Raw genomic sequence first — 12,564 nt, forward strand, 5'->3', positions numbered from 1 at the left:
CATAACATTGTTAAGAGGTTCTTTTTACGGCAGTGTAAGTCACAAAGATCTAGCTTAAGAAATATAATCGTCAGAGGCCCACATGGCATTGTCGCTTTTAACTTTGGCGATTTCTTTTTATATATGGTCTTCGAATTTCGTAAAATATACTTTTTTCTTCAACTCTCAGTCAGAAACGCACTGGTGTGATTCAGGTGTGAATTAGCCATAGCAATAGTTTGAATGCTTGTTGATACAACAATATAAGTCCCACGGAATATAACAGTCAGAGGCCCACATTTACGTGAAAAGCGTAATTTTTTTTGGCAAATCACCAACAGAAAAATGTGTGTCTGATTTCTTTGCGAATTAGCCATAGCAATGGTTTGGAGGTTCGTTTTTCCGGCAATATAACACACAAAGCTGTAATCCAAGAAAAATTGCCGCGAGATGAATTGACGCTATGTACTCTAACAAAAAGTTTTTACTTAACATTTTTGTCTGAACAGACATGTTCCATGCATCTAATCAGAAGCATATGTTCGCTGTAAAACTGATATTTTTATTGCACGTTGGGCACAAAATGGGCGCAATTTGCGTAACACTAAGTAACACTTATATAACGCATATGAATTCAGTACCATTTGCAACAAGTTAATTCCGATTTCTGTTCATTTTAAAGGCTTACGCTGTAACTCTTGTAACAACCTGTAGCATTTGTAACAATAATGTGTGAAATTTCCATTTCATTATCTACTCTCGTAGCATTTGTAACAATGCTGCAACAATGCTGTAACAAACTACGTTGTAACATCTATGTCACCTTATTAATTCAAATTTCTGTCCATTTTAAAGGCTTACGCTGTAACACTTGTAACAACCTGTAACATTTGTTACAATTATGTGTGACATTTTCGTTTCACTCTCAACTCTCGAAATATTTGTTACAATGCTGTAACAACTATGTAACAACCTTGTAACATCTATGTAACCCTATTTATTCCGATTTATGTCCATTTTAAAGGCTTACGCTGTAACACTTGTAACAACCTGTAGCATTTGTAACAATAATGTGTGAAATTTCCATTTCATTATCTACTCTCGTAGCATTTGTAACAATGCTGCAACAATGCTGTAACAAACTACGTTGTAACATCTATGTCACCTTATTAATTCAAATTTCTGTCCATTTTAAAGGCTTACGCTGTAACACTTGTAACAACCTGTAACATTTGTTACAATTATGTGTGACATTTTCGTTTCACTCTCAACTCTCGAAATATTTGTTACAATGCTGTAACAACTATGTAACAACCTTGTAACATCTATGTAACCCTATTTATTCCGATTTATGTCCATTTTAAAGGCTTACGCTGTAACACTTGTAACAACCTGTAACGTTATTGTTACAAATGTTACAGGTTGTTACAAGTGTTACAGCATTGTAACAAATATTTCGAGAGTTGAGAGTGAAACGAAAATGTCACACATAATTGAGAATTTTACAGATAATTGTTACAAATGTAACAGGTTGTTACAAGTGTTACAACACAAACCTTGAAAATGGCCAGAATTCGGAATTATTACTAAAAATGTTACAAGGTTGGTACAGAATTGTTACAGCATTGTTACAAATGTTTCGAGAATTGAGAATGAAATCAAAATTTCACAGATAATTGTTACAAATGTTACAGGTTGTTACAAGTGTTACAGCACAAGCCTTGAAAATGGCCAGAAATCGGAAATAATAAGGTTACATAGATGTTACAATGTTGTTACGTAGTTGTTACAGCATTGTTACAAATGTTTATAGAAGTGAGAATGAAATGAAAATTTCACAGATAATTGTTACAAATGTTACAGGTTGATACAAGTGTTACAGCACAAGCCTTGAAAATGGTCAGAAATCGGAATTAATAAGGTTACAAAGATGTAAGGTTTTGTTACAAATGTTACGCCAACTGGGATTGTAATGAACATTTTTACTTACTTTTTACAATTGATTTCAAAACACATATAAGTAACCTTAAGGGTTACAGCCTTTATATGTGTTACATTGATGTTACGTACATGTTACTTAGAGTTATTCTTGTAACATATTAGAATTGTTTCATTAAATTGCGCATATTTTGTGCCCTATCTCACATGTATAATGCATAATTACACGGATTGACCCGTTAATTATGCATTGTTGTACGGGCGTTTCAAAATTCAACACCAACTTATCTCAACTGCTTATTATATGATTATCAAATAAATTGTTTGTTTTTTTAAAAGCAGAAACTTAGGTTATTGATTGTTTTATAACAAATTTGGCAGTGACCATTGTAAATTTAACTACCTTTTTTGTTAAAAAATCTTGAATTCTCATGTTTTTAAAACGGCATAGATGGATGTCTTCATCAAACAGACCTTGTACAAAGTGCTTATACATTTATATACAATTGTTTATATACAATTGTTTTGTATGTGATAACTCAATGTGTTTTTTTTCTTGATAAACACAAGTACTTTTTCTTCGTAAATGACAACCAATTAGTACTACCATGACTATATTAATCGTCATTTGTTAATATTAGGTTACGTTCATTTCCCTTTTAAAAATTGATTATATTTTACATCAAACGGTATTGAAAGTAACTACTTGAATAAGCCTTAATCCTCCAGGTTCATGCTTATTTTCATGAAAATATTTAAAATCTTATAAAAAGTAAAATATAAAAAAATAAAAATTAATTTACGCATTGCAAATGGCACTTAAAATCAACGAACATTATCAAAACAACAGGCCAGAATACGCAAAAATATACGTTACCGTGTTAGTCATGCAGTAACGACATGGTGATAAATTCTGCAAAACAGTCATTAATTGAATATTAAATGTAATTTTTTACTTAAATTGTGAATAAATTTACTCTATTTAAGGTTGATTATTTTTAGCTCATGCAGAGGCATGCAGATTTAACATATCGTCTTTCTCTGACATAATGCACCTTTAAACAATGGGTAGAAGTTTTCTATTCTATTCCTTTACAAAAATACGAACAAAAAAAAAATCTCATTTTTATGTGTCTCAATTCTTTTTTTTTTCATATATCTGGTAGTCAAAGCCTGCAACATTTTCAATTTTGCCGTGTTGTGCTTTCTTTAGGGATTCTGTATTTATGAATTTAATGATCACATCCGTGTTATTTGTGCCGTGTGGCGGTTGTAAAAAGTCTCCACGTACATTTAATCAATGATGTTATATTTTCGACCCTTGAAGATCGTTCAGCACGACATAATTGTTGTGCTTGTGGTATTTTTAGTTTCAACTTTTCGGTATTTTCTAGTTGGGTGGTTCCAATATTCCTACTTGAATAATGTTGAATCACCCTAAGAATATGTTGCCTGCTTTTTAAATTTGTCTTTTGACGTATTATCTGTGATACGCAGGCTTCATAACCTCTGATCCCCTTTCAAAATTCCATTTTATTTAGTTCCGCCCATTGTTTTCTCGTTTAGGGCACACGCATTATTTTACTTGGGGGACCATATGCCGCTTTTCATGGAATGACACAACTGTCTCACATTGAAGGTTCCATGATAACAGCCATTTGAACACATCTGCGGATGCTTTTTAATTTAAAATGTCACCTTTTTGTGTTTAAATGTTCAATTCTGCTAAAGCCGGTGCTAGGAGGCGTGGACGGTAACTTGCACTTTCCAGTACCTTCCATGAACAGGCTCAATCAAACTGAGCTTGCAACATTTTACAGCCGTGTTAGGCTTTCTTTAGGGATTCCGTTTTCTCTATTTAATACGATAAAAGTTCGTTATTTATGTATTTATTTATTTATTTACTTGTATGACACAGCCAAATATGAATTAAAGCAAAAGTTTTGTCTGTTATACATTGTAACGAGGCAATAGTCAATATTTCATTATTGCATTATAAACGAGAAGGAACTCAAATAAATAAAACATTCATTGAGTGTTGTTTGATAACTTACATGTTGTTATACAACCATGCTTGTTTGGCAAACGGCCCAACAATACACTTGTTCAGTCGCCATTGGCGCAGTACATAGACACATGACTTCATCTTAGTTGTCTTAATATCAAAGCAAAATATCTTTATGATATTGATACGAATATATCTATTTTAAATAAGAAATAAAAAGCCGTAAATGTGTTTTAGGCTATGGTGAATGAAAAAATCGGTAAAAATGATATTAAAAAACACTCAAGGAAGCAAAAGCTTTTAAAAGTTACCCATATCAACTGAGATAAAAGAAAATTACATAAATATACCTCAGGGTCGTCCTGTTATTGGACGAAATGAATTTGATAAAAATAAACAGGATGCAAAAATAAACAGGATGCTGCATTAGCTGTATCTTTTATTTATTGATATTTTATGTCACACTTAGCCATAGGCGTATAATAAAATTCGTCTAACTATTAAGTGGAAGGGAAAGTTTGATACAAAAATGGACTATTTTTGCTAACGCAGATGAATATCTGCAAACCAGTTATTAACATAAAGTGATCCAAATGCTCTTGTTCGAAATGGCAATTGTTCTTAATTGTAATAATTATAACTATAATAAGCCGGTATAGGTTTATAATAATTATATGAAAATGTAATGAAGAATTTAGTAAATATGTTTTGTATATCTAGTGCCCGTGTTTTCTTTTTACTAACACAGCTAGTAAATATTAAATATATTAAATTATTGTATGATCTAACTTTAGCTGCAATCTCATTGGTCCAAACAGTATTCAACGGAACTTTTTATATAATCATATTCACTGGGTGTTGTATCATATTCACTGGCTGAATTGGATTTTCCCCAGTCTAGAAATAGATTAAGACTCTTATTCAACACTTTAGACTGTTTATTACGCGTGCATATTGTTGCGTTTTGTACTTTATGGTATATTTGTCGATTTAAATATCATTACTTTACTATTATACTAAAAGGCAACACCACAATGATGAGTAGAAACTTGAACTACTTTTGTGTGTAGTCGTTGCACTCCTGACACGTGCGTCTTTTTTCCCGCGCTTCAACAAATTAGGCAAAAGTTGCAACTTATTCTTGAAAGGACCTAAATACAGAATTCCTTCTGAGATTGATTTTAATAATTGTTTTGGTCAGATTGCTGAATCTATAGAGGATTTTTCGGTCATATGGTGTCGCCGTAAAATGCGTATAGTAATGCTCTAGTTACATGGAAATCTTTAAAATTATTGATTCACGTATTAATTTTTATCGTGGAAATGAACATCTTTTGCCACCTAAACAAAGACTTACTTTAAGACATCTGAAAAAAGATATTCTAGCTTTTCATTCAAAATTTGTTTTGATGCCAGCGGACAAGGCGGCTAATAGTATTATAATTGTATAACGAATCCATTATATTAACGTTTTGCATAAGTAACTTAATACTGTAGTACTAATGCGTATTCTAAAACCTCTGCAACCCGAAAAAGACATTTTAAACAATAATTCTTATTTTGATCAAATTGTGTCTGACATTTATCCGCATGAACTACAACTTAATAAAACGAACTCTTGAAATTTTAGTACATCATTTTTGGATCTTCATATTACTATCAACAACAATTCTATTCACACGAAAATCTATGATAAAAGAGATGACTTTGACTTTTGTATAGTTAATTATCCACATTTAGATGGAGACGTACCCCATGCAACATCTTACGGGGTATATGTTTCTTAGTTAATTAGATTCGCTAGAGCTTGTAGCAACGTAAAGGATTTCAACGAGCGGAATATTTTTATTACCAGCAAGCTTCTAAAACAGGGCTACCAATATCATAAATTACGGAAATATTTTACTAGATTTTTTTCTGCTGTTTTTCAAAATCATTAAACGTTTTATTAAAAGAGGTTATGACCCTACTATTGTAAGACATACTGCATGTTAAGTGTTCGACCCTTTTACAGTTGGCCACTACGCTTTCCAGGTGGGAGACTCTATGATGGATAGTTCTTAAAGCCCTTTGTGACTTGTATGTTGAAATATGCCACCATTTTGATAGTCGCTAGTTTAACTTTTCGTGTAATACATTTTTTTTTGTAAAAGGCATGTACATATTCTGTTGAATGCAAACAGATGTATAACAATGAATTACAAAACAAAGCTGTACTAGATTTAGAAATTTTACAAACGTAATCAAATAGATAAAACCTTCTTTCAATTTATTCAATTTTCCAATCACCAAACATTGTCTCTTTACTTTTGGCTACATTCATATCAGTCTGTTGATTGCACTTCATTCCACGTGCACAACTACTTTCAGGGACATTCTGTGCATGTTTTAGAACTACGGGCAATAATTGTAATGTAATGTATAAAAGCAATGACGTCATCAACCGGAAATATAAGAAAATAGGTCTGCGTTCGTAAGAAATCCTTTCAAAATTATCCATATTTTCCAAAATTCTAGTCGCTTCTTGAATTTATACACATCTTTCAACATTTATTTTTTAACTGAAACAATCCTCAAATAGTTTTCCTTTCTTTTGAAAAGGTGTAAAATTATCAAATCCAAATTTACTTTCATGTATATATGAGATATTCGTCTAAAATTGGAGACCGCCTACGTGGTCGAGGGGTTAGAGTTGGCGACTTCTGACCCAGTTACTTCTCTGGCGTGGGTTCGATCCCCTGGAGATGCTTTGGTAGTTTAGTACGGAGGAAGGTAGTCTAGTACTGGTGTAACTCTCCAGGAACAATGGTTAGGAAACTAATCGCCTATATGACTGAAATACTGTTGGATAAGGCGTAAAATGAAACAAACAAACAGTCTAAAATTTGGGGCTACCAATGGGGTAAACATATTTCTATATTCAAGTTAATATTCATCATTTGATATCGATATTAACATTTGATCATTTCAACGTATATCTAAGAATGAAATAAAAAAATAAATTTGATTGTTTTTTGTATCAAACAAATATTCTATGTATATTGTACAATTTTACGTTTTTTTTCTTTATAAGCACCAAACGAATGAAATAACCATATCGTACAAACAATCATGCAAAATACAATAACAAAATATTAATTAACATTTCAACTGTAAAATGCAATATCAAACACGAATGCTTCTTCATGATCATGACAAAAAAGGTGAAATAATTTTGTCATAAGACTTAAACAATACAACTCCGTAAGGTAAACAACATTTTGTTTTATCTTTTTACGATTTATACGCTTTCAAGATTTCCTCGATATGAAAAATACATTAAACTGTACAGATTTCTATCTTTAATTGTGTCTCCGAAGGCCTTTGGGATTTTTTGAGAAAAAAAACAACATCATTTAATTGTTCCGCCCAAACTGACATAAACATGCTTAGCAGCCCTATATAAGAGGCAAAGCGTTAACACTTCATACATATCAAGACTCATCTACCGAAGAATAAGTTCATTTCTTTAAACAAAGGAACAATGATGACGAGTTCTATTTTGGCGATAGTTGTGACCGTGTTCGTATCAGCAACTTACGGTATCTAATGTTTTATTTATTTTTAGGAAATATTTTACAATATGCTAAAAAACATATTTTTTGTTCTGGCATTTTTTAACAACAAAATCAGAAAGAATAATATGAGCTGCATCATGACAAAACCAACATAATGGGTTTGCGACCAGTATGGATCCAGACTAGCCTGCGCATCCGCGCAGTCTGATCAGGATCCATGCTGTTCGCTTATAAACCCTAAATCAAGTAAAGAAACTGATAGCGAACAGCATGGATCCTGATCATACTGCGCGGATGCGCAGGCTGGTCTGGATCCATGCTGGTCGCAAACCCATTATGTTGTCTATTGGTATTAAATGAATACTTGTTTGAAGTTTCATTTAAAAAACAACAGTTGTTTAAAGCTTTTGCAGAAGTATTGTAAAAAAGAGAGAAAAAAATAAATGTACAATTATGTTTTGAGTTTACAAAAATTTTATCGATGCTTAAGTAATTAAAATATTTGTTAAGTCAAGTTTTTCATTCTAACTGCCATTAAAATAAACATTTTTATACGAGTTATTTTATTTCCTGTGTTAAATAACTAACTCAATTACGAATATTTATTCAAGACTTTACTATATTATAATTATTTTGCTTCTAAATTGCCTGCCACATTAATCGATTGGTTGCTTTAAGACTACCTGATGTACTAAATAAAAAGGAAAAGTAAAATGATTTTAAAGCTGTTAAATATTAAGTGCACTGTACGGTATAAAGATTCATAAGTATAATAAAATAAAAATAATAAAATATAAAAATAATAAAATATAAAAATTATGATGACGAAAATAGTTACAGAAAATTTAAAATGTTATCTAGCAATGTTTTCAGCATAAAATATAAAATGTTTTCTAACTATTTATACATTTTGTTGGTCTTTTTTTATAGATTTTGTTTACCTTGAGTTTGAGACAATTCATTTAAAGTATAAGTGAATTGAATTTCAAAAAATTAAAAGAAATGTTGAAGTACAGGCTGTCCTGGTGACAAAGGAACATCATTGTTAGTCCGAGTAGGTTATATGATAAATTGTGACACTAAACAATGATATGAATATCTAAATTTGATTATTTCACTTGCAGCTTCTGGTCCTAACTATATAGGATGTTTCCAAGACAATTCAACAAGGATCTTAGAAGGTACAATGACGACTGGCGGTATGACAGTTGAGAAATGCTTGCAAAGATGCAGCATGGAGCGAACTTTATTTGCAGGTGTTGAGGTAAATATAGCAATTACCGCTGCTTAACAAAAACTTCTTACATGTTTTTCGTTAAAAAAAACAATATTGAATAAAACAATCAATAGTAATGATAAAATGATACGGGAATTTTTTGTAATTGCTTATTTTGGTAAAAGCTCATCTTTATGAGTTAATTATAACCTGTCATCGCAAAAATGATGTATTTTTTCATACGATGCAAATAATATTTTTAAGATGACAAATTATTTTTCCGGGTATGTTCTTTATAATTTTAAAAATACCATTTTGTCTAATACAAATGTTTAAAATTGAAAATAATAATTGTTGCAATAAAAGTTTTATAACTTAATAGTTTTATTTTTTTCAACTATAAAAAAATCTCCTTCGTTTATATCACCAGAACGTTTTTATATGCACAATTAAAAAATGAATATAAATGGATTTTTAAATACAAAGAATTTTAATTTTTTCTTGGTGAAATCTGGTATCATGTTAAGTTTGTGTTCTGTCGTTGTTGTTGTTTTTGTTGTTGTTGTAATGTTTATGTCCGTATATATTATTTTTATTCCTTTTTTCATATTAATTTATTATTTAACTTTTTTTCTTGAGTGTTTTGAAAAGGTGCTTTTTTCTTGTCGCTGTTTTCCTATTTTAAACGCTTTTGGTTAACATGGTTAATAATAATAATAATAATAATAATAACAATAATTATAATAGTTAATAATAATCATAAAAATAATAATTATTATTATCATTTTATTTTTTAATTATTGTTATTATTCTATTATTATCATTATCATTATTACTATTATTATTATCATTATTATTATTATTAATATTATTATTATTATTAGTAGTATTATTATTATTATTATTATTATCTTGTTTTGAGATTTAATGGTTCCTTTTTAATATTTTATGATGTGCTTCATCCATAAAAAGATACTGACATGACATGGTCAATGAAAGCCTAAATAAAGTTGATTTTTTTTCTTTTCAGTACAGTACCGAATGCTTTTGTAGTTCACAATTAAGACCATACACAAAACGTCCTGAAACAGAATGTGATTATAAATGTGATGGAAATGCCGCCCAGAATTGCGGTGGTTTTTGGAAAATATCATTGTATGAGACACATAGTGAGTAAACAGATAATATTCGTTTGTTTTTACGATAAATACACGGTTAAATCATAAATACTTTGAATTTAAAAAAATAAACTTTCAATTTAATGATGAATACTAGACTAGTATAAACATGTGGTGTCAAAAATAACCAGCCCATATTAAATTTGAACAATTCAAGATATTACTTAAGATTAATCTACAGTTTCTAACATGTACAACACAATCTATAAATTGAGTATTAGGGGAAAATGATATTTCAGTATAATTGTAATGGATTTTATATTTGCCATACAGGATATCTTGGATGCTATGTTGACTCCAGAACCAGAATTCTTAATGAACAATCTACCAAAAACAAACAGATGACGACAGCTTCATGTATTGCTTTCTGCAAAAGTCACAACCTAAAATATGCTTTAACTCAGGTAAGTGGCCTAAATAAGAATATACATTACTAAACTGTTTTAATTGTTGTTGTTGTTTTTTCTTTGGTAGTGCGGTTGTTTTTGTGGGTTTTTTTACGGTTTTGTGTTTTTATTTTTTTATTTTTTTTGTGGTTAAATTTTTGTCGTTGTTGATTTAAACCTTTTTTGTGGTTATATTTTTTGTCGTTGTTGATTAAAACATGTCGTGTTTTTGTTGTTGTTCACAGTTTTCTAATCAGTGTTATTGTGGAAACAGCTTAACAACAGAACAGAAGGTTGCCGACAGCGAATGTAGCCGTGATTGTAAAGGTGCTACAAGTGAGAAATGTGGAGGGGTTTGGAGAGGATCATTATACCTTGTTGTTTAGGGTTAAAAATACATACAGGTAAGCATTGTATCTTACACAATTGAGAGTTGTTTTTTACTTTCTTAAAACTTTGCTTTACACCTTTCGTTTTGTTGGAATAGTACTTTATATTTAATAGTATATTCATGTTGCAAGTTAAAACAAGGTGCAATGTAACTTATATTTGTAACTGTTAATCTAAATATCCTCCAGTAACTGTTAGTTTGGCTCTGCTTGGGAAAATTTTAAGAAAGATTTTGAAATTTGATAAATATGAAACTTGAAAACATTGACTAATAATCTTATCTCATAAAAATGTATATTTTATACATGTAGAATATATTGTTCTCTTTTCAGTCTACCCATTCTAAGAAAGAAAATAAATGCCTTGGAATACGAGAAGACGACTGAATTTCATAGCATAAGATATAATAATATCAAATATAATATAATGATTTGTAAATGAATAAATATACATCAAATGAGTCTGTATTTCTAATATATGATTCCATCATCTAATGGCATGGTCCGATAAAGCAATGTCTTTAATTATACAAGAAAATAAAAATTAAAAATAAAAATTCTAACAGTTTATGTGTTTCGAGTTCCTCTTACTTTCATAATTGGAATAAACATTACCATAAAATATGGAAACAAAGTGATCCCTCAGGAAAATTAATCACAACAGAATTATATGAAAATTGCAGACTTGGTTTGATCAAGGATAATCATTAAATTCAACTTCCCTCACGCCCCTAAAACCGGCTTGAGTGGTACTCAGTTCTCAACGTTTAATAGTTCTGACATCAATGATCCCGAATGACCAGAAAAATATAATTATAAAAACAACACTGAAGTGAAGTACGGGGCAACATTTTACAGCTTACACACGGCACTTGGCAGCTGCAGTTGTCAGGTGACTTCCTGTCATTCGAAATGGATCATAAAATCAATGTTTGATTTTTCACCACAAAGTTCGTTTTTTAATCAATTTCATATTTGTATGAAATTTACAAGTGCAATTTCATAGTTACAGAAAATTTAACGGCATGGATGTGTCCAAAATTGAATTGTCGCTATAAATATGCATTTTAATACTCACATCCCTTTATATCCAACAGTTTTCTTTCCTAACAGTTTTCAATGACGAAAAGAGTAAAGACTTTACCATTGCTTATTTTACTTTACTTCTATTTTTTTCATTTGGTTATAACACGTACGTTTGATACAGCAGTCAGCTCTCTGCAAAACTTTTACTATGCTCATCTTTGGGTAAAATACTTTTATTGAAGACATTTATTGAAATATAGAAAATTCCTCTGACTATGTCTGATTTGAATAAGTAAATGTAAAACCAATGTTCAGGAAGCTGCATTCCCTATTACTTGTCAAATTAATTTGTTTTGTTTTTTTTTGTTTTTTTTTTCTTATAAAAACTGCCAGTCTTTTAAAGGACACTATGAAATCATCAAATAGCATAATATATTTTAAATAATGTTTTGTGAGGATCACAACATTAAACATGTACTATTTTCGTCTCTCATTCTGTCTGTTGTCATATTTTCATTGTTTATAACGATTTCCAAATCAATAATTAGTACAATTACCATAAAAAGCTTTAATCTGTTCTAGAAAGAGTGATAGACATTGGGAATTTGATTGCAAAATTGGCGGATCTTCTTTTGTTTGTACTCTATATATACATTTGCATTTCTTCTGCATATTTATATATGATACATTTACCATAACAAGCGCTTTGATGACAAACTACAACATTGTTTTCTTTCTGCCTAGATACGCAGTGCTGTTGGACTAAAACAGACATTTGCTGCATGGCTTTGACACCGTGAGTCATGCAGTAAGAAATGCTTTGTACCGGGTCTTGATGTTGCTGTCAACCATGCACCTCCACCTCCATTCAAAACTTATATAATCTGAAA

General features: G+C 30.5%; 1 protein-coding gene across 1 annotated transcript; it reads left to right on the top strand.

Annotated features, from left to right (window-relative positions):
- The first annotated feature begins 7,399 nt into the window (after window positions 1-7,399).
- Window positions 7,400-11,109, top strand: LOC132737347 (uncharacterized). The gene is made up of 6 exons (XM_060724616.1): window positions 7,400-7,503; window positions 8,604-8,743; window positions 9,726-9,864; window positions 10,147-10,277; window positions 10,505-10,663; window positions 10,982-11,109. Exons 1-5 carry the CDS (start codon window positions 7,446-7,448, stop codon window positions 10,643-10,645), a joined length of 609 nt encoding a protein of 202 aa, XP_060580599.1. The 5' UTR covers window positions 7,400-7,445; the 3' UTR covers window positions 10,646-10,663; window positions 10,982-11,109.
- The last annotated feature ends 1,455 nt before the right edge of the window (window positions 11,110-12,564 follow it).

This window comes from Ruditapes philippinarum, unplaced genomic scaffold (assembly GCF_026571515.1).
Source record: "Ruditapes philippinarum isolate M1 unplaced genomic scaffold, ASM2657151v2 ctg5907_1_1_1_1, whole genome shotgun sequence".
Classification (NCBI taxonomy): domain Eukaryota; kingdom Metazoa; phylum Mollusca; class Bivalvia; order Venerida; family Veneridae; genus Ruditapes; species Ruditapes philippinarum.

Excerpts from the sequence above, each read along its gene's own strand:
- LOC132737347 (XM_060724616.1), top strand. The coding sequence starts at position 7,446 with ATGATGACGAGTTCTATTTTGGCGATAGTTGTGACCGTGTTCGTATCA. Across the intron at positions 7,504-8,603 it reads GTTCGTATCAGCAACTTACG|CTTCTGGTCCTAACTATATA; the intron begins GTATCTAATGTT and ends TTTCACTTGCAG. Across the intron at positions 9,865-10,146 it reads ATCATTGTATGAGACACATA|GATATCTTGGATGCTATGTT; the intron begins GTGAGTAAACAG and ends TTTGCCATACAG.